The 23203-nt window shown below is 33.1% G+C and overlaps 2 protein-coding genes across 7 annotated transcripts in view; one reads left to right on the top strand and one right to left on the bottom strand.

Moving 5' to 3' along the window:
• MYPT-75D (Myosin phosphatase targeting subunit 75D) overlaps positions 1-23203 on the top strand; it is a 74080-nt gene that overhangs the window by 2959 nt on the left and 47918 nt on the right. For 3 of the 6 annotated variants that reach the window (XM_070112009.1, XM_070112010.1, XM_070112011.1), the window contains one exon: positions 15620-15658. The gene's annotated coding sequence lies outside the window, so the exon portion shown is untranslated. Of the gene's footprint in view, positions 1-7048; positions 7364-11671; positions 11747-14066; positions 14362-15619; positions 15659-23203 lie in introns of those variants that run through there. The other 3 variants (XM_036358415.2, XM_036358414.2, XM_036358412.2) reach the window with 3 other exon arrangements.
• LOC118680103 (uncharacterized) lies at positions 8298-10353 on the bottom strand. Its single transcript, XM_070112012.1, has one exon. The coding sequence runs from the start codon at positions 9927-9929 to the stop codon at positions 8397-8399; it is 1533 nt and encodes a 510-aa protein (XP_069968113.1). The 5' UTR covers positions 9930-10353; the 3' UTR covers positions 8298-8396.

Here is a 23203-nt window from a genome sequence, read left to right on the forward strand (position 1 = left end):
TAGTGGGTTTCTCTTTTGCATTGCATTTCGTGCTGTTTAACCGGATTCGCAAGTTGGGAGTTGACCATCGCATGCCATTTATCTAACAAAATTCCAGCCATAATCCGCTTCGATTTGTGTGCATTGGAAAAATGCATGCTCTCCGTATACATACATACGCTTGTTACCTGTATGTACATATGTATATGTGTGTGCGATTATGTGCAACTGAAAACGCAATTTCTAGTGCAGTCACTTAAACTGTTAGATTACATGACACACTGACATGCATTCACGGCAACACCGATTACTGGTCACCGATCAAGTGGAGATGTTCCGTTTGGTCAGTAGCCGCACACTGCACGGTCACACTTTCAATGACAATATACATACGTACATATACATAGACAAGTAGATGTATATACATATGTATATTTTATATGTAGTACAAAAATGCTAATATATATATATAGAAGTAGATATGTATAGGGTGTTGCGTTTGGTACTTTCAACTCAATATCTCAAATAGTTTTTGTATTGCATTCTAAAGTGTAGCCGCTCAGTTCAATCAGCTCCATCAGTTATCGTTAAACACCTTTTTCTCAAAACTTTATATTTAAAATTTAATTGAGTGATTACTCAGATAGAAACGATCCGATCACTTTACATTTTTTCTGTATGTTCTGTACATACATAGTTCTCCCTACATTGACCTATCAGTTTTTTGATCTGATCAAAAATCGAATTTCGACAGACCAAAGACGACCAAAATTTTGCGTAAAGTTCAACCTATTTTTTAAACGCTGCCATTTTGTCAATTTAACTGCTTAACTCCACCGAAACTATTATTTATGTCATACGAGTGTCACATTTTCTTTATGGGCGAATATAGGCTAAGCTGATAAATCAAATGAGCAATAGCTAAAATCAGTTAACTAAGTATGTTTACGCGTGCTGATAACGTCTTAGTATTCGTAGCTCTTATCTAATATTCTTAATTTGCCCATACAAGTATTTCATGGTCAAAACTTCTTCTTATCTAATCGATTCACCGATACAAATGTTGTTCGGTGTATGCGCTGATAAACCAAATTCATTGAACATTTCTTCAATATGCAGAAGTTTCCTTACGATTGTGCCAAGATAAAATTCTCGGCTGCATTATATCTAGAAGTCATGGTAAACAAGAAGGGCGTTCTTTTAAGGGGTTATTTGTGAAGTTTTTTTTTACATTTTCTGAGCAAATTTACCATTACCATACAGTACATGTATATATTTTTATACCATTAGAAAATGAAAATTTCAATAAACATAAAGCTTACTGACTTTTTTAAAAAATCTGAAATTTCAACGTGAGATTTTTTGATTGAAAATTTGGATTTTTTCGATTTTTAGTCGAAATAAGGTTTCTTCTTCAATGCTTTCAATTAAAACATTACCGTGTATCTGGGACATTAGTAGCTAAGTTAACTGCAAATTTCGTGAAAGAAAACAATGTAAAAATAAAACAACAACAATATAAAAATAAAAACCTAAAAACTTGGTTATTTGAATTTTTCACATAAAAATTTAGGTTATATGAAAAAAGTCTAAATACAAATATTATCTGAAACAATTAGAAACTAATTGACTACATTAAAAGGCCCGTTTGAAATTCTTAAAAAGCCTGCACTGGAGAATAAGTAAAAGCAAAATTCAAAACCACTTTTGACTTTTATTTAACACAAATTAACGTAAACTTATATTAGCTTTTTACAGCAAAAATAAAATCCGGCAACACCTTGTAGCTTTAAATATAAATTCTTTTATTTACAGTAAACTGCTATATCGGTCTGAGGTACCCCATAAACAATATAACGTATATAAGCAAATCGCATGCACACTTGACCAATTTATTTCGTGCCATTCGTAACATATCACTCTTCGGCCTTTGCCCAAACACCGTCCGCATCCTCTGGCGTTTCTCTTTTATTATAATTATTAATGGCTGTGTTGTTTTTGTACTTGCTTTCAAGTTGCTCCGAAATTTTGCATTTGGTCAAAAATTTTGTTTGCAAATTATAAATTCTTCCAGCTTGTCTTATGCCCACCGTAAAGTCTTGTGTGTTTGTCTTTCAAGACATTTATTTGATTTTTTCGCTTCGATATTTGTTTGTCTTTTGGACCAGCTGTTGAGTTCTCCTCCATTCTGTTGTTTGCTTTAGTATAAACATTTTTTTTTCTCTTTTGCAGTGCCCACAACATCCATTCGCTTGATGAGTGTTTTTTAATTGATTTAAGATCATTTCTCTGAATTTTATGTTATTAATCTTTCAATTTATATACTTCATTGAATTTTTAATAATAATAATAATGGTACTTGTGGCTTATGGTTCATATAATATATTGATTTGTGTGAGCGCAACTGGATTTGTCTTTTATGATAAAGTTAGTTTTAAATTACTCGAGTATCTCTGCTTTGTTTTCATACCACATATATTCTTTGAAATATTACTTTAAATTCTATATTGTCTGTGGTCCAGCTTCTTATGTGGTATTACTGGTACTTGGAGTTAACTGACAAATGTAGGTTCTACTTGTTTCAGTTTCCCTCAAAACGACGGAAAGGTTTGTATGAGTTGCTTTTTCATGTCAGAACTTCGTAAGGAAATTTGATATCGATTGCCGAGAGACAACTATTATTAGAAATATACTTTATCTAAAACTTTTGTTTCATCTTCAGAGAGGTTTTGAACCTTCGTTCTTCAAGTCGTATTTTCAAAGAAACACTTTTAATGCGCAAATCGAATTTCGCTTTTCTGGTATTATATTCCAGAATATATTATAAAGAGATTTCATTCCTTGGAACACAACAGACAAAACTGCTTTAAATTTACAAACATTTAAATTGATTTATATTACATGATTCCAGATTTATAATTATTACTGGGTTTAAAAAGAGGGTTGATTTGTATTTACTCCATCAAAGATTAAGGAATATGTGCTTTAAATTTCTCGAACAAGTCGGAGTTTTGTGTCATTTCTCAAATTGTTGAATAAAAGCTTCGGCGGAAGCGTTTAAAAAGCATAACGTTTGAGTTGGTAATGCAAAATCCTTTTCTAAGAGTTCATGATTGATGAATACCATAGTCAATGGTAGATTGGAAGACCCATAAATTTCTAAATAGTGCCTAACAGTTAATTCCGTTAAAATATAACAAAAGCTGTTCCTACTGTTCATAGTTTCGGGTTTCTATCTTCAAATAGGTTAAAATATCCTTAAAGTTTATTTTACAGCTTTATTTGAAATATTATAGCCTTGTTCTTGTCATATTGAAGGAGCGAGTCTGCTATAATGGGTTTTCTTTTTGGAAAACAATTGCAATTCCACTTATCGTATAGATAAATGTTCTTCTATCAATTACAGACATTTTTCTTTATTTTTCTTATCTGCCAATATTAATTGTTTTTGTTTTTTTTTTGATTTTTTGATCAATCACTTTTCCATTTCACTGTATTTCATTAAACTTGTCTCACTTTCGCCTTTTTTCAAATCTACCCACCTGTTGCAACGTTATTTAGCCATTTGTTTTTCGTTTCTTATACCATCATTGCACATTCAGTTCAGTCGTAAATCTTTTCCACACGAAAAGTCAGAAAAAAAACCGTTTTTTTTTCAACACACATTTTCAATTCGCTGGCATTATTTGGTATTTTATTATTATTGCTATTATTATTAGTGTTTTAATGCTTCCTTTACGACTAATTTATTTAATAAAAGCTTCGTGTTTGCTGATGGCGGCGCACCGTAGCTCAGTCCTCGATTTTGAGAAGTAAATATGCGAAGCCACGTTTGTATGTATAGAAATGTATATCCATATATGTATGTATATGTATGTGTTTTCCTGTAGCGTGATTTTTTATTCTTTTTTAATTTTCTTTTACTCTTCTATTAATTCAATTAGTTACGTGTGAATTATTATTTGACGCGACTGCATCTACTGGTCTGATGATTACAGCTCGTGAGTTGTGTACACATGTACATGTGTATGTTTGTACAGACTGTCATGCCTGTCTCTCATATTTTATCGCAGACAAATAACTAATCGCATAACGGTGATAAAAAACGCACACAATGGAATTTTGTGCATTAAAAAATACGGCACCAAGGTGGAAAGCCGAGGTAGGTGTTCAAGCTGCGGTTGCTGCTGCAACTCATTCAAAACATATGTACATATGTATGTATGTCTGTATTTACTTTACTCTAGTAAGAAAGACCACATGTAATAGCAATGATTAGCGGTATATTTGTTTTTGTTTTTTTTGCTTTTGGAAATGCTTCAGAAAATCTGTGTTAATTGCAATTGGCAAATATTTGTATGTAGTACGAGCTTACGCGCTTAGTCATCACAACTCAAAATCCGTAATTATCTTGTTTTATTTTCTGGTTTTCCTACTATAAGTTAAAAATTCCTAATATGTCACATGTTTTATCATTCTGCAGAGCTTGTCATATGAAATATTTTTGGAATGATTATAGATTACTTTATTGCTTCTTCTGATGTATAGCAAAATAGACTTTACTTGAAAAGTTAACTGTTTCTTCGGCTAAGTACTTTGTTTTGCCAATTAGTTGAATATAATAACCACTAAAAACTCAGTCTCAACGAATTTGTGACTTTTGCAAGGGATCTCGATGTTAGTGTGACTTGAAACCTTAGAAACTTCGGGGAAAGGTTAGGAAATATTAGAGTCCCTTAAAAGCGTTTACTCTCCATATACATATGTATGTTCAAAGGTTTCGTGCCGAGTATTAGAAATGGAAAAGCGAAGTTTAAAAATGAAGTAGAAAAACTGCGTGCAGTATTATAGCTACTGAAAACCTTGCAATATTTATATTCTTAAGTGTATAAATATCAAAATCGCAAGCAAGTGTCATAAATCATATATTTATGTAAGCAATTATCTCATCGCCAGCAGTTCTGTTATATTCTAAAAATGAAAACAGTTACACATGCACACACAACCATGTAGATACCTATTCTCGAATACCTAATTGTTTATTTATGTTAAATAGTACCCACAATGAATGCAACGTGAATGCCGGGTATGAACACAAACCCAAATGAAGCGCTGCGAAACGGTTCAACGTTGTTGTGTGCCCGACCAGCAGACCAACTGGCACTCTACTAATTGATTACATCACGATTGCTAAATAATTGTTGTATTTGTTCATGCTCTTTTCTTACACCAAGAAATTGTGAAAATCAAGCTTACGTACAATACCTAGTGGCATGCTTAGACGGAAAGTTATTAAAACTTGGAAATAAGTATAAATATAGTATTTCGTCCCACAATTTCCCGTCTCCGTTGGTTGTTGGGAGATATCGTCAGTCATTTATACATTCACGCTAACAGACTTTTCCACACTCGCAAGCAATATGTGTTTTGCTGTTATTAAGTTTGGACTTCTTTTAGCTGAAGCTTAGTACGCGCGCGCGCCAGTTGCCAGTAACCTCTGAACAATAAAGACCGAATGGCAAGCCAGAAGCACAACAAAATATAATCAACTAAAGTATTAAGCTTTTTGTTTGCTACCCCCCGATATTTGAACAACAAGTACATATGCTAAGGTGGGTAGATGAGTTCGTGGGCTAAGGGTTTTGAAAATTTGAGTGTAACATTTTTTTACTGTTGTAGACTCTAAACAAGTGATTCTCTGAGAATTATGAATGAAAATCGATTGATTTGCAATCTACCCATGCAACATTCTAAAATCTAACCTAGTATTTTGAACTGAAGACAGCGATTTTAGAGTCTACCTGTGGCTAGGTCGTAAACTGGTGAACTGATACGCAAAAGTTGTATATATAAGATGGTCAAAGGATCCTCTTAATGTAATTTTAGTTCAGATCTCAGATTACTTATTATTAATCGCATCTTACTTCTCACATATCTCCAACAATAATTCGTACTCTATCAGTACAAGATCTGTTAAGGGATTACACCCACTTGAAAGTCAGGAAAAATGCTACGTTTTTGGAGTCGATTTTACTAAATTCAACTTCCAAATGCGCTCATGCATATCTCCGAAACTAATTGTCGGAACAACTTCGATTTTTCGGAGAATATTCTCATTTCATTTTTTGAAATTCACAAGTGCATATAAGTCATTAAGTAGACTTAAAACCATAAGGTAATGGGTAAAAGTTTTGTGGAACAAGAAGAAACGGGTGCTGGCAGATGGAGAGATATCGAATCGCTGGACTTCATAAATACAGGTACATTATAAAAAGTACTGAAAGAAAATTCAAGATAGGTTACGAAATTATTGTAGTTAGTACTTTTGCGATTTTCCAGAGTGTTGATTGGATATACTTTGATATATTATAAGTAGTACCAAATTCGCTAAAAAAAAGAGCATAAAATTATAGAAATCTTTCAACTATGCTCGCTCCTCGTCGATCAATTTTAGAGTTTGAGAGTGCGTAATGTTTCTAAACATTGTTCTGTTCAGAGTCCTTATTGTTTCAAAACTGTTTCCAATCCAGAGACTTATTTGTTGAGCATAAATATAAGAAAGAAGCATGCTGAAGTTATAATTAAATATATTTCCATCGGGTAGTTAGATGCTTTCGAAAACAGCAGGATCTACATAACCGGAACGGAGCCCGATTTTAATGCGGCCAAATCTCTCTTTCTCTCACTCTCGCGATCACCTGCAAATTGTCTCACTAAAAGGGTCACATAATGGAATGTTATTATCCGAGGCCTGATTTAAGCGTTACAATATCATCAAAACTTCGACTGAGAACTTAGTCGCTCCTTCATAAATAGAAAATACGAAGAAAAAAGAAAAACGTTCATTGAAGGAATAAATATAGACGAACTAGGAGCGAAATTAAACGTAATTGGCAACCATAATGGAAAAAATAATGAAAATGAACTCAAAAATAAGATTTACAACACTTAAAGAATTAGCTATAAAGAGAAACCAACATGTGTTCGAATGAAGCTAGTACGTCTATATATTGTAGTATTATATGTTATTGAGAAACTTAAATACTTCTGAGAGGAAATGAAAACCGTGCAAATCACATGCTATTCCAGTTCTACATACAATAATTCAAAAACAAAGTTGTTGTGTCACAGTGAACCGCGCTGACACGAGCGACAGACCGCTGCAGCATGGAGTGGAGCTTAAATAATTTAGTCAGCAACAGCGATTAAGTAAAAAGAAGCGCAAAACACAGCGAAGAACTTGAGTAACAACTGCAAATTAGAGTCTCTTACTCTTAGCCGCCGCACCGGTTACTGATGTCAGCCAGAGCCCAAACAATCAGCGCAGGCACTGAGCGAACTAATAGGATTAAAATATAACAAAATGAACGTGATGGAGAAACCGGTACGAACGAGTGGTTAAATGGGCGAAAAAATGTGTAGAACTATTACAAAAATAACGTTTACTGCAAGTACTTAAGCAGTAACAATTACTGACAAATAAAAAAAAAGTATATAGTAAGCAAGTGGCACAGCTATTATTTACAAAAAAAAGTAACAATTTTGCTGCTGTTAATTATTGGTGATTTAGTACATTTCAAGCTTACGTGCCAATTTTTGTAAAGAAAATCGGTTCGTGTGTATACTGGTTGTTTAATCGATTCATCATTCTTCAAGTTTTGGGTAACCGAATACTGCTTATAAGAATGTTTAAATTAAAATAGTTGGATGATTACACAGAGATGTATCAATATAAAGATTGTTAGCTCATTAAAAGTCTTTGCCTTGTCCGTGAGATCGCGCCACTAAAAACTCTTATTGCTTGGCTTTTAGTACTAACCTTAAGAAGAATACTGTCAAAATTTCATGACATTTCATTCTATCGTTCACAAGTTATTAAGCTCAAATTGTGTCTGGTATTTTGAGATCCATGTATTGTTAATCCAAAACAAATATGAGTGGATTATTTATTTCTCTACCTTTGTTTGTAAGTTTTCGACTTTACATTAGTCCTATAACGATTTCTTAACAAGTTTTGAGGCATTCTTGGTGTAATTATCCAGCATGAACTCCCATTTCAAGACCATTTCCCTAGGAATATGTTAGCGTCACCAAGGTAAATTAAGGTAGTCTGGAGCACACATTTTTTCTTTTATCTAAAATAACGAACTAACTTCTGAGGCCTAAACGCATCCCCATGTTCACAATGTTTCACAGTTTTTGTGCTGTGCTCATAGGCAGTATTTTCTACCTTTTCTTACACAATATTATGTTGTGAAAACTCACAAAAATCTCTGGCATAAATTTGAAATTTTATTGACAGGTGAAAGTCGATCATGCATTGTTAAATTGTAAAAAATATTTTTTATTTCATTTTATAAACTAAATACTATATCGAATTTCAATATTAATATTATATTATATTTACAAGTTATAAGTCAGTCGTCATAATTAAACACACCATTTACCTTAACAACCAATATATTATCTACATTAGCAGCACTCAAACGATTTTGTTTGTCATCGAAAATATATTGAAAGGCTGCAGACAAACGTTCGGTACTGACTTCGGCACATGGTATCGCCAATATCAGATATGCTATATCCGTTAAGTTATTATGTTGATAAAACCAAAAATCAATTATATTCGCATCCAACGGTAGTCTGGGTTGACGCTCGTACAGTGTAATTTCGGCATCTAAATACGAAACAGACGTTGGTGAAGGGTCGCTATCTAAATTTTGTAAAAATTCACAAAACGTTTTGGCATTATGGCTTGACGTCGGTCGTTCCTCTGCGCGGTTTGTCACTTCGACCATTGGACTGTCATTCGTTTCCGAATTAGTCGTTTCACATTTCAATGTGCTTACGCGATTATATAGCGTGGTTATATATTGTTTGGCACGCGATTTCTGCGTCGCGTCCAGGCAAACACGTATGCGTGGATCCAAAAATACGGCCGTATTGAATAACTCCGTTTCAAGTAATTTAGTTTTTTGGTTGTTTAAAACATCAATAAGTGATTTCGCCATTTTATTGTTGGATAAATTTTCCAAGTCAAATACTGTGTTCATAATAACAATATATAGTTCACTATAACATAATTTCTCGGTTTGTAATTTCTGTGTTGCTTTATACATTGGTTTTAGAACTGCCAATAATTCACTAACAAAGCTCCATTCCTCGGTATTTAGATATAAATTACTATTTTTCGGTATCATATCGGGTAATTTTATCAGCGTCTCATACATAGTGGTCCAATTTACGACACAATCGTTTTGTTTATTTTCACAATTGGCAGGTCCATTAATATGCCAAGCATCGTGTGTGCCCAGCTCTTTCATTAATGTACCGCATTTATCTAGATTTTTCTTAATTTCTGGGTTTTGTAAAATGGCATGAACACAAAGTTCTAGTATTTGCGTGCCACTCAGTACACTGTTTATTTTGTATGAGGAAAAATCCGTTTCCTCCAGCCATTCTTGGAAACTGCTATCGAAACCGCTTTCGTTTTTAATCGTTTTATGGTTAACGGTCTCGTCAACGCCTAAAGCAATATGAAAATCGTCATTTAACTTTTTAACGGCATCTAATATGGTGTTATCATTGCTTGTTGTTATCGTTAAGATCTCTTGTATATTAATCGAATATTCGTTTAAAACTTCCATTATTAGCGTTTTCAAATATTCACTTGTATATCCCCTCTGTAGCTCCTTTATGGCCAACGATTTGATTTGTATGCTTCTCCCTTTAATGTATTGCACATTAATGCCGAGCAGTGTAATATCTTCTTTAGTTGCCATATCGATTTTCAATGAAAATAAACTTCCACTTAAATCATCATTTATTTCTGCTCGCAATTTTTGCGCATAACTGCTTATCAATTCCAGTACACTGTTTCGATTCACACTCACGCTCAGCGTAGTGAAAGCCGGTTCGGCTAGCACTTTGAAGGCACGATCCTCCAGCATGCTTAGCGGTCGTTCACATTTTGTAAAAAACTCCACTATCGCCAGTTCAATATTCGATTTTTTTGGGTGCACACTTTTGCCGCACTTCGTGTGGTGGTTCGGCACTTTTTGTTATGTTATCGTTATATTTGCTCGCGTTCTTCTGTTCTAGATACGAGTTGTATATGACTGGATGCATTAGGCGCAAATGTCGTTGTATATTGGCGGAATGTCCACTTAATACCTTTTTTATACATCCGCCATAATTGCAAATAACTTGATTTAATTCGTTTTTTCCTAACATTTGTCGCAAAAGTTCATTTCTTGGACGAGGCATTTCAATTTTATTTTTTATTTGGCTTAAATCACGTTAAAAAGACGTTCCGTTCACAAGAGTCAAATGAACACTAAAGCAAATTACAGAATTTGCATTTCTTTGTGTTCATATTCCATACGTTTCCGAGAGTGAACGCATTTAAAAAGGAACAGAAATAGTTGTATGTGCTTTTGTGTTATCTCCAATACTGTAGCATTTCGTTCCTGCATGAACAGTACGCATTCATATAGAATTGCATATGTATGTCTGTTACTTCTTGATTATCGCAAGCAGTTATAATATAGGGGCATTTGTTCGTAAAGAGAACAGTTTTAAATTCTCTCATAGGTATGTATGTATATGAGGTTTAGTCAAAATTAATCTGTTATTATGGCTTTCATATGTTAACATGCATGTATATCGCGTTGTATAAGTGTGATCGGTTACGTTATTTGGCGTTGAATAGATAAGCCAGCAGCCTTACTGTAAACTTCATGTGAAAGCCATTTTCAATGGAAAAATTCACAAATTTCAAAAAAGATATACACGATCCATAAATAGAAATGAAAGCACGTTGAGTTCAACCGTCATGTAAACACTGTTCGGTTACAAATGAACTGCACAAATTGCCGCTTGGAACTATTTTAATAAGGCAGGATCTGGAATGATTTGATAAGAGTCTCAAACAAAGTTTGGTTCGAGCAACGTTGTCAATACAACTAGAAAATGTGCGTGCTGCTATTGATCAATCGCGTTTGAGGGCTTATGTGAAAGCAAAAGGTGACCATTTCGAATGAAATTTCGTACATCACTTATCTAATATATATATATATATATATATATGTGTCTGTGAAACTGCAGTGGTTACGTGAGATCTGCGAATACAATCGTCATCCGATTTGAGAAAAACGCTTTAAAGTTTTTCGTGCTGAAGCTGACTGGCGCGAACCCTTCGAAATTATAACGGATTGGATGGGGATACGGTCGTAAAATAAATTTTGAAGCATTAACAAAAAAGTTTTGAAAATAGGCATATTAAAGATTGATATCACTAATTAATTTCAACTGCTAACAAACCAACCAATTCACTGCTAATAATAGCCATAGCCAATATTTTATACTATAAGTCGGTTTTTATTTTAATTTTTTTCTTTTAAACACTCTTTATTTGCTCAGAAACACTTTTAATTCCACTTCCAACAATGGCAACAATATGCCAACTAAGCGGCACTACCGACAAAGTGGTTAGACAGTTTTATGCGCTGCGGCGGTGAAATTTGATATTAAGTTGGTCAAAAAGTTTTCACCCAACTTGTTTACTTCCTGTCAGGTTTTTAGTGAGTTGAACAATTTTAAAGATGTTGAAAGTTTGAAAAACTTTTGCTTTCGGTGTGAATGTGTTTAAAAAAATGTTATACAAATGTCAAATGAAATTACAACTAAGTTCGAAAAGGGCAGAAAAACATGTGGTGATGAAATATGGTGCGTTTTAGTCAGCAACTTAAAGGGGTCATATCTACATGTAAGTCAGAAAATTTGCTTTAATTAACGACTTAAAGAATTATATCCACTTGCAAGTCAGAAAAAGACATTTTTTGTGAACTTTTTTCTGAAGAGGCATTTTATATAATAAATATATAAAACAAAATGTACTTTTATAATCAACAACTCATTTTGAAAAGTTTTGGATCCCCAGCCGATCTGCCGGAGGCCTCCTAAAAAGATGTCTGGCGGTGAGAATGATTTTTCTGATTAAAATTATCTAAAATCCTAAAACCAAAAATGTTTAAAACCAAAAGACTAGTCAAAATTTTGCTTTTTCACAAAATAGCGGAATTCCAAAGAAAAGTGGTTTTTTGTGAAAAAAAATTTAGCCCACGCTGAAGGTTCGAAACGAAATTGTTACCAAAAATCTCATTTCTTCGATCAATATCTGATTAATATATCTTAGAAGGTCGTGTGAAAATTTTAAATCGTTCGATCCAGCAGTTTCGGAGACTTTTACACTAAGTAAAAATGTTTTTTTTTTTTGTAAATACGCTCATGTCTCTGATACTATTTGCCGCATCAACTTCAAATTTACGGAGCACATTCTCAAATATATTAATATTATATTTGATATATTAGCCAAAAATTAAATTTTTTGAAATTCACAAGTCTTATTAAAACTTATTATGAGTGACAAATGTTAGATTTAACCTTTCTTTCAGTGAATTGAAATCGTTTATTGTCTTGCATTTCCAAAACACTTTTACCGATGTGACGACCGATTCCTTCGGTCGATGATTTGTTTCAATAACTTTGTATTTTAACCCCAATAAATTGGAAACTAGCTTGAGTTGTCTGGGTGAATATTATTTCCAAAAATCATCTAAGATTTATCTCATTTACTAATTTTATATTTTCCCTAAATTAATTTAGCCGCACTGACACAACACTGTGCCATTACTAACCACTCTTCAATTTGAACACAAACACAAAATTTCAAAATGACATCAGTTAAGTATTTGTAAACAACTTTTACTTAATCATTTGCAATTTTGAGCCAACGGCAAAAGCCTTTAATTTAATTTTAAATTTTTATTCGAAAATATTGAAGCGAGCTATAAACCAGTTTGTAGTCAAAGTTGCTGTTAAAGCGAAGCTAATCCCTTGCTGTGGCGTTTTGTATTCGCAGCTTCTACTCGGTGAGAATAAAAGTGACGAAATGAAAAAATATTTAACTTCATGCCTTTGTTTGTAAAGCCCACGTGCAAAGCTTTAGAATTTATTGGCGTTGCACTTGCTAGCTCTGTGAGTGCGTCGCTTCACCGGCGGTAGGTAAGTTTTGTATTGAAAGTGGTGAACTGGAGTGTATAGAATAAATTATTAAATAAACACAATAAAATATGGCAGACGTAGAGGCAACTCAATACAATGGAAACGGCTGCAACAAATGTAACAGCAACAAGGACACTGAAGAGCTTAATAGATGTGTCTGAATTATAAATACGTAAGGGTGATCAAAAAGTTTGATAGGCAGTACTTTTTAACAGAATTGTGATATATTGTGTACTTTGGTGGCCTAACGATTATTTTGGATTAAATCACCGTGAAACTGATCCGTAAAAATATTTAAAATCTATTGAGAAAATTTATCTAAAAAATAACAAATGTTGGGATTATAGTGCCTGAATATTTTGATGCGCCAACTGAAACCAGGTTCTCAAAAGGAGCATATGTAAAGAATAAAATCAACTTCGAACAAAAAGTGTCTAGTTATGGACGGCTTCAGGCTGTGGCAACTCAGAATAATATATGTTCTCCATTGAACTTTTTGAACATTCCTTATATAATATATACTTGTATGTATATGTATACTTATCGTGAGACCGCCACGCCTGAGCGACTTAATGCGTCTGCTGGAAATACAATACAGTTAGCGACTTTGTATGCTCCTTTTATTGGCCAGCAACCGTTTAACTGACTGACATTTGACTGTTGCTTTAGCCGCTTATTCTACCTTGTATATTTTAATGGTTGTTTAAATAAATGGGTTTATATACATATACATAGAAAGAAATATTATGCTGTCATATGACTTAATAGCTCACATGCCAATTAAAGCTTGACAAATTAAATAATGGTATAAAATTAATAAGATAAATATGGGAAGCAAATATAAAAACAAAAATAAGAAAATAATTAGTTTTTAAAAATAGACACACGCAAACAAATGCAAGCATTTTCGACTAAGTTAGCGTCCAACAGAATGGCAAAATTTTATCTCCGTATAGAAGTCAAAGCGAAAAAGATAAAAAATCAATTGTCAAGTCAATTCAATGAGTGTAAATATTGTCAATAACAATTGAAACCCGTTAGGTGGACAGAAAAAAAAACAAACAACGAAAAGCAATAAAAAAAAGTAGCCAAACAACGGCAAAAATGAAAAAGTGCGAATTCTATGAAATTAATGTGAGCTTGTGGAGAAAAATATAACAAATGGCAATAAATAGATACAGATAGAAATTGAAAGGCAAAAAGCGAGTCAAGGTAAACCTTGCTAAAAACAATAACAAAAAACACTAAATTCAATGCAAAAAGCAGCAATGATAGCAATTTCCATTCGAGGTGTACAGGAGGCGAGGTAAACAAAAGGTAGAGTTCAGAACACGCGCGCCGCTGATCGCGAGTAGTGACTGGAATGCAGTCAGCCTTTATCGCTCGCTCGACTTTGTTAAGTGCTGGGCGATTTTGGTTCAGCTATGTGTGTTTGTATGTAGAAATCAATGCACTGACGAGATTTTTTGCTGCATGTAGATCCGTGTATGTGTATATAGTATATGTATGTAAATATTTTGAAATTTTTTTCTTAATCTACAAGCGCATGCGTTTGGTGTACGTGAATTCTTGCATGTGTTTTAAATTTATAAACATTCAGTGCTGATTTTTTATAAGCTTAAATATGCAAATTAATTGCCAAGTGAAGCGTTGAACCCAGTTAATAACAACAAGAGAGTACTAAAATTTTCGAAAATTTCCAAAGCTGTTATTAAATTTATGCGTTTGATTTAAATAATTTTTTTTTTTACATAAAATTCAACTGCCACTGCCACGAAAAGTTTGTTGTGAGACATTATTAATTAACCGTTTTCGCATCCGTTTTTATACCCTGCACAAGGAATATTAAGTTTGGCGCGAAGTTTATTTATATGTATTTTTAAGAATTTTGTAAGTGGCTCCCAAAACTTAACACGGGTTTTTCTTGAAACACTGTTTTCAGAGTCCGCGAGGAAAATTTCTCCGAAACCTTCTTATATTTGTCAGGTAATGATCGAATGAAGATTTTTGATATTAATTTCGGAGTTTAAGTCGCTCTGAAGTGTAAATTTTTTCAAAAAAAGCAATTTTGATTTGGTCTTTCGATCATTACATACATTCCACATCTATAATACAAGTATATACATATCTATAATAATAACAGAAATTTTTGGTTTTTGGATTTGCGATAATTTTAAGCCGAAAAATCTGCCTTGCCACCAGACACCTTTTTTTGGATGTGCTAGTGGAGATTAGGTAAGGGATCAAGGGGAATCAAAATTTCTAAAAATGAATCGCGGATTAATTCAGTACAATAAATTTCGTAAATGTACAATATCGTACTCGTATTTTGATTTATATATTATATAAAATGCCTCTTCAAAAGAAATGTACAAAAAACTAAATTTTTTCTCTCTTGCAATAAAAAAGAGTTACCCAATTGTACAGCAATTGAATTATGTTTTCATCTTGTTTGGGTCTGAAATGTTTTGAACGTAGAAATAAAACCTTAAATGATATGTTTATTAATCAAACTTATTAAAACTTATTCTGCTATATTTATAAGAAAATAAATAAAAATTTGTTTTTATTTCAGTGTTACTTTGTGCCTTATTAACGTCAATAATACAAAACGGTGAGTAATATTGTAGTTCATACATAATCCATTATTAACGCAGCTAATACATAGTCACACTACCAATTATGAATTAACAAGATAATCTTGCTAGTTGCTATTTGTACTTTAAATTCTCAATTTATTGCTACTTAACACTTTTTATTTTATTGAAGTGCAAATTAGCTTGAAAAGATTTAAACAAGTGTGTATTTATGTGTATATGCTTTTATATATCGAATCTTTGAATTTGTTTGAACACAAAACTGCCACTAATAAAACGTTAAATAATGCGAAATTTGTTCTGAAACAATTCCATAGCAATTAAATAAAAGTAATTGCAAAATAATTCCAGCTTTTTGGTGTACGTGTGTTGAACTTTCAATTTCGTAGCTAAAATATTAATTTCTAACACGTTTTAGTTGCTATATATGCGTCAGGATGCGGCTAATTACACACACCTAAGCAAAAGTCAGTTGCGTGTTTGCTTTATTTTACTAATTGGTCGCATTTAATGCTGGCATTTATAACTTTACAAACATATGTTTCGCTTTGTATATGTGTAGCTGAGTATTTGTATTAGGGTGTTGATTTTGGATTGAGTTGATTTTTCTTTTGCAAACGCCGTTTGAAGTTTCAGTTTTTGCTATAAAAAAAAGAACATAAGGATAAGGCAAGTAAATTTACAACCATAAAAAGTAATATTCTAATACAAAATTTTCCGCTTTACAAAAAATTTCCTTATAATTTTTTTCATAAAAATACTCCTTTAAAGGTTATAAATAGTTATAAAAGTCATACAAGTGATTTATACATTTTCTGTTGCTCATACGACATGGTGTACTATTTGGTTGCTCAACAAATTTAATGCATAACTTTAACTGCGTATAACTTGTAAAGGAATGAAAGCAGGAAAATTATAAGACCTTTTTTGTAGAGCAAAAAATTTTATATTAGAATTTCATTCAAGTTGTCGGTTTACTGGTTTTGGAGATACAAAAGTTATTGCAAAAAATAAAAAAAAATCCAATGTTAAATATATAAGAATAGTAAAATGAATTAGGCACGATTTAAATTGAAAACAAAAAAATATGTTAACTGCGGCTGCACCAAAGGTTTAATATTCTTCATAGGTGGATTTGTTTATAGCATAAAAGAGTATAAAAAGATCCTTATCTTGATTTTGAGCGGTCCGTGGCAGCCATATGCTACAGTGGTCCAATATGAACAATATGTTCGGAGATTGTAGCAATACCTAAAATAATAATCTATGGTATTCCAAATCTTGTAAAGAAAAAATAAAACAGTTTTCCATACATGGACAAGAGTTTGTTCGATCAGTTTGTATGACAGCTATAAGCTATAATAATAACCTATGCCCAATTTTGGGAAGATACCGTGCCAAATAAAAATAAGTTTTCCATACAAGAACTTGAGTGGAATGGATCAGTTCGTATGGATGCTATATGTTGTCTGATATCGGTGATTTTAACAAACTAGCCGCTTCTTAGTGAGAAAAGAACGTGTGCATAATTTCAGGTCGATATCTCAAAAATTGAGGTACTCGCGTATATAAGTACGGCTAGACAGACGGACATGCCTGTATCGACTTAGCTCGTCACGCTGATCGTTTATATAAATCTTTATAGGATCTCCGATGTTTCCTCTTGGGCTTTACAAACATCGTGGCAAACTTAATATACCCAGTTAAGGAGCTTGTTACGTTGAATACTTGAAAAACTGCGACTCCTGGGGGTGTTTGCAAACAAAAAAAATCAACTTGGGTAATAACGGATAGCCTAATGTGTATGTATGTGATATTTTATATATTTCTCTGTTGACTTTTGAGGCTTTCTATTATAATAAAATGCACGTATTTCTAAAATTTTATGCTATTCATAATATATTTTATGGCATTGTAAATAATTTCAAACGTAAATTAGTCATTAATAATTGTTTATTTATTTACAAATCTATCACTAGAATAAATATTTCATATTTATGATATAATTATTTTAATAATAAAAACAAAGCCAATTCCACTAGCTTACACCGCTATGTGTGAAATGTGTTCTAACGGTATTCAAATTTATTACTTGGAAATCTATAATTGAAATTTAAGTTTTAACTGTCAACCACACGCTTGCGTTGCGCAGGTTGTAAATTAAACCATGAAATACCAGCATGCTTCCTAGCACACATATATAAATATATACATATAACATTCCATATAAATTTTTTGCTTGCCAATCTCCTTCGACGCATATAAATAGTTAAATTGTTAACAATTAAAATTTATTGCACTCGCATGTTAATGACGCCGCCATAGGAGCGCTAACAGGGCGTACAATGATGTGCTGCCTTGCCAGCTTAATTCATTCATCACTACACATTTTCACTTTATTTTTGCACGCCTTTATACTTATAGTATTATATTTACTACATATCTTTTTTATGTTGTTGTTATTTCATTCAGTTTCACTTGTTTTCGCATAAAACTGACCGCCATAAAACTGCTTTGCCCCCAATGGCGCCCTGTGGGTGAGCGGCGAGCGCATATTTCTTCAAACTATTTTGGCTCGACAAATATGTTGCAGCAACATTATTGCTAAAATCCTTTGACCTATTATGCGTCTACTAACATTTTTTTTTATGGTACAAAGATAAAAAAGTAGTGAACATTTTTCGCTTCAGTTAACTGCCGGTTACTTTGTGTTGAAGTTTCGAAAATTTGCTTTGTAAAATTTTCCGGTAGATAGGAATGGAAATATTTCTATAAAAAATGAATAAATTTTCCATTCTATTCGAAAGTAGAACAATTTTCAACAAAGAGTGCGCAGTGGTGGAGTATACTCTGCTAGACCTGTGGATTCAGGAAACATTGACTTAAATTTAAAATATTTTTACAATACGAACTTCTAGAGGGCATTGAGAGTTTCAAAATTGCGGTTTTGATTACACAGAGGCTTACCAAAGACATTTGCCGATATCAGACCACTGTAGCATATTGCTGCCATACAAACTGACCGATCAAAATTAAAAATCTTTTATGCTATAAGGAATGCATCTGTGAAGGGTATTAGAGCTTCAGTGCTGCCGATGTTAACGTGTTTTTTTTATTTAAACTAGATTTATATATAGATATAGAGGTCTGTTCCATAAAACCCAATACACTTTGCAGTGTTTGTCTAGGCAAGTGGACATAGCAAAGAAAAAGGTTTCTCTAAAAGAATTACGATCCATAAATATAACACAGAAATTTAGTCCAATATTTAACCTCTGTTAAACTAATAATGGATTGTCTGTATAAACTCTACAAAATATGCAAATAATTCGCAGAAAAAAATTTAAATTATTTTTATAAATGTTCGAACGTGTAATTCTTCGAATTAGTTCCTTGGTTCAAATGGTTCTTTGGCTCCAACAATTTTGAAATTTTGATAGCAAATCGAATGTGAAGAAGCAGTCGCCTTTGAATCGTCAATTCTTTGTTCGCTATAATTAAAATTTTGTACTTGCAAGCAATAACAAGGTTATTCATTTGAATTCAAGGTAAGAGAGTAAATGCTTATATCATTGTATACTCTAAAAAAACCTGATCACTTAAAAATATGCTCTATTAGAGAACCGTTCAACATGTTTATGTACTTAATACATTTCAGCAACAATAATAACAACTTGGAATGCTTCGAAAACTAACTAAATAAAGTTGGGCGAAAACTATGCAGAATACGTAACCTTAAAAAAATTACTTTGAAATACGAAGAGTTGGCTGCCAGAAGAAGGAGAGTAAGAGCAAAATAAATTTAGCCAGTGTGTTGAGTATTTACAATGCAAAGTATGCCGTACAAAATATTACAAAAATAGAAACAAACAACCAAATAATGCCGGTGGAAATTAAACCAAAATAAATTCGAGAAAAATAAGTAGAAACACGAAAGCAATGCCGAAGCGCAGAGTTTGTTTAACAAAGTGTTTTCAACACTCCATAAAATAAAATTCGCGAACAAAACAAAAACAACAGCATTAACAAAAGCCAAACAGCTGCTGCTATTACTGCAGCAGTGGAGAACAGCCGCAATACGGCATATGAAAACAAAAAGTTAAATACTGACACCCACACGTCAACAAAGAAATTACTACACGCATTAACAGAATATGAATTTCCGCTGCTAAATATGTTTTTGTTTTGAATTTTTTTTTCTATATTATAATTTGTAATTTTTTGTATTTTTTTCTGAAAACTCTTGCGCCTCCACAACTTGCCGCAAAACATGCGGAGTGTTATTTGTTTTTGCCCTGACCGTCACTGCCCAAAGAAGCAACAAAGCAAAAATAAGTGGCCAGTTTAGAGAGAACGCGATTGTTGCAGATTTTATTGTTTACTTTTGGGTGGTCGTCGTCGCTGCCGCAGATGCCGACACAGTACATGTGTTGTTTTTGTAAAATGGTATGCTCCAAAACTCAAACTGAGAACAGCGCTATGCATTATATGTAAGTGAGTGAGAGCATTGCTGAGCGCCATTCAATTCGAGAGCGTGTTTTCTGCTTGCCAATTGTGTTTGCAAATGCACGGAAAGCTAAATTGAAAGCTGGGACGGGGAGGTTTGAAACTGACATCCGGCATAGGGTTACCTGTATAACGCATAGACAGGAAGCAGTTGAAGGGAAATTGAATTTTCGGAAAAAATAAACAATGTAGAACATGAAAATTCTTGGAAGAGATATACTAGAGAAGAACAAGTTTAAATGAAAATCATTGTCAGCCCAAGGATGAAAAGATATTGGGTATTTTATACACATATGATACGTATAGCACCGTTATTTAAAATAGAACATTTATACAATGTTTGGAGAGAAATTTGGACGTATGGTGTGTAGACTATCCTTTCGTCCAATTTCGCGCCGATTTTGGTTTATGAACATAGAGCATCGGCTTGACGTATTCCCACAAAAAGTAGTCATATGACCTAGTGACAGATTCATTTCTTAATAACACCCGGTAATAAAAAGTTTAAAACCGTAAAGTGAAGTTTTGACACGCTGTATGGTTTGTTGGACTTTGCTGCAGTACTATTTGGCGTTAAGACGACTGTTGATGGTCGAAACCAAAAAGTTGCGTATCATTTGCTTAAAGCGCTCACCTTTGACGGTAAGGTTGGTAAATCCATCTTCAGTTTTATAAAAGCCTAGGCCTTTAGATCGGACCACTATAGCATATAGCTGCCGCACAAATTGACCGCTCAAAATCAAGTCTTTGTATCAAACTTTTTTATTTGATAAGATACATTTACCGAAGTTGGCTTAGGACCATTCAAACTGGTCGATCCACATCATTTGTTAATATAATATATATTTACAAAATATTTCCTCATTAAGAAACCTTAATTCAACTTAAAGGTTGTTTATAACAAACAACGTGGCTAGAAAGTACAACCAGAATTTGTATATTTATTCCTGAATAGTGATTCGAAAGTAGGAATGTTGGCAACTTTTGCAAGGTGCACAAACTCAGCTAAAGTTTCACAAATACATTATAAAGTACATGTATGCAACAGTTGCTCGCAAACATGATGCGCTACGCAAAGGTGACTGAGGGAATGAATGAGGAGTTTACTTCGAATGAGAGCAGACGGAAGCGTCAAAGGAAGCAAAGGATAATACAAAACTGAAAGCCGAAACCGCTTAAATACGCTTGGTTGGATGAGTACAAAATAAGTTCACCAAGCCTATTGTACGTACATATGTATTTGCACATGTATGTATGAGTGTGTATGTACGTGTATATGTGTTTGTATATTTTGCATTGGCCAAATGAACGCAGGGTCACCAATGGGCGGTTAGGTGGGAGTAGGAAGTGAATTGCACGCCAGTCAAATAATGCTAAAAGCAACAAAATTCACGTACATGCATATACAATAATTACTAACATATGTACATCTGTATGTATTTGTATATTTATGTATGTGTGTTTATGTTCGCCCATATCCACTTGTTTGTGAATTTGTAAGCAACTTCTCGGACGTGCAAACAATAAAATGAGTTACGTGCAGATTGCAGTTGTAGCGCATGTTGTTGTTATTGTAATTGTTACGAACAGATAACACCACCTCAACTTAAGCAGTTAGCAGTGGCGGAAAGTGTGCGGAAGACGCAAAAGCGAAACAACAACAGCTAATGCGGAGATTGATGTACCAATATGTATGAATAACTGCGAGAGCTGGTGGAGAAGTACTCTTATAGTAGTTGTTGTTAGTAAACGTAAAGTGCATGCAGTCTGTTTGAAGACTGCTATTGCTGTTGTTGTTGCTGTTCTCCACTGCCACAGTTAGTTAATTACCACGCGCAAGCAAAGTAGATAGTTGGTGGCTGGAAAGTTATGTACATACGTACATACATACATATGTATTGGCTTTTAGCATTAACCGGAATTGAATTTGATCGCCACACTGGTGTTGTGTGAGAGGGTTTGTGTTATAGTATTTTAAAATTAGTGGTCTGACAGATAAGATGAGAGCAAATATTTAATAAATAACAATAACAATTGGTTTTCTGCTCCCATTTTCGAATTTACCTTCAAGAAGCAAGAACCTCTTCTCAAGGTACTCTAGTCTAAGGTGAGATGGAATAATCTCAGCAATAGTACATTAAGTTTGTCACAAAGTTTGTAACTCCCAGAAGGAAACGTCGGGGACCCTTTAAAACCTACACTTTATATAAATGAGCAGCGTGATACGCTAAACAAGCTACCTCATATCGTTCGTGTTGTTTTAAAATATTTAAATGCAAATAAATAATTCCTGAATATAGTACACAAAAAAATTGAAAATAAATTTTATTTTCAAGGAATTAATCGCTATTTTCCCAAAAATGAATTATGCCTTATTAAACTAAAAAATAGTTCTCCACGTTCGTGGTTGAAAGAATAAAATTAAAAAGCTGAATTAACTGCAGCCAGTTTTAAAAATCTAGTTTTGAAAAAAAAACGTGTTTAGTGATTAACTGATTTAGCTGATTGAACTGAGCGGCATTTTTGAAATACTCATTTAAAATTTTAGTTGTTGTTTTAGAAGGTATATATTATAGAAATATAGAAACATCGAAATAGCACAACCGTGAAAATAGAATCTGCTTTTATGTAGAAAACAGCTTATTCCGAATATGTAAGTTTGATAATATAAATAGTTAGATTCAATTTTTTCACTTATTTGTTGCATTATTACTAAATATTATATAATAATAATTTTGGCATTCAAATAATATTCTGTATATTTTGAAGAACTATTATTTTTTTTTAATAAATCCTTTGAAAGCAGCAAAATTTTGTATGATTTTTGTAAGCTGCCAATGCTAATTCATAACTTTAATCTGCACATATATGTATGTAATATGCATATAAAAAATTATATACAAGATATAAAATTATATATGTATGAGTTGGTATTATCCCTTGGTCTGATTTGCCATCTTTACTCACCGTCCGCACGCTATTCTTTATTCTCTGACACAAGTTGCTGCTTTGTTGTATGTAGTGCCTACTTTGTTGTCATTGTTACCGCACTAACC

Source organism: Bactrocera oleae, chromosome 6 (assembly GCF_042242935.1).
Source record: "Bactrocera oleae isolate idBacOlea1 chromosome 6, idBacOlea1, whole genome shotgun sequence".
Taxonomy (NCBI): Eukaryota; Metazoa; Arthropoda; class Insecta; order Diptera; family Tephritidae; genus Bactrocera; species Bactrocera oleae.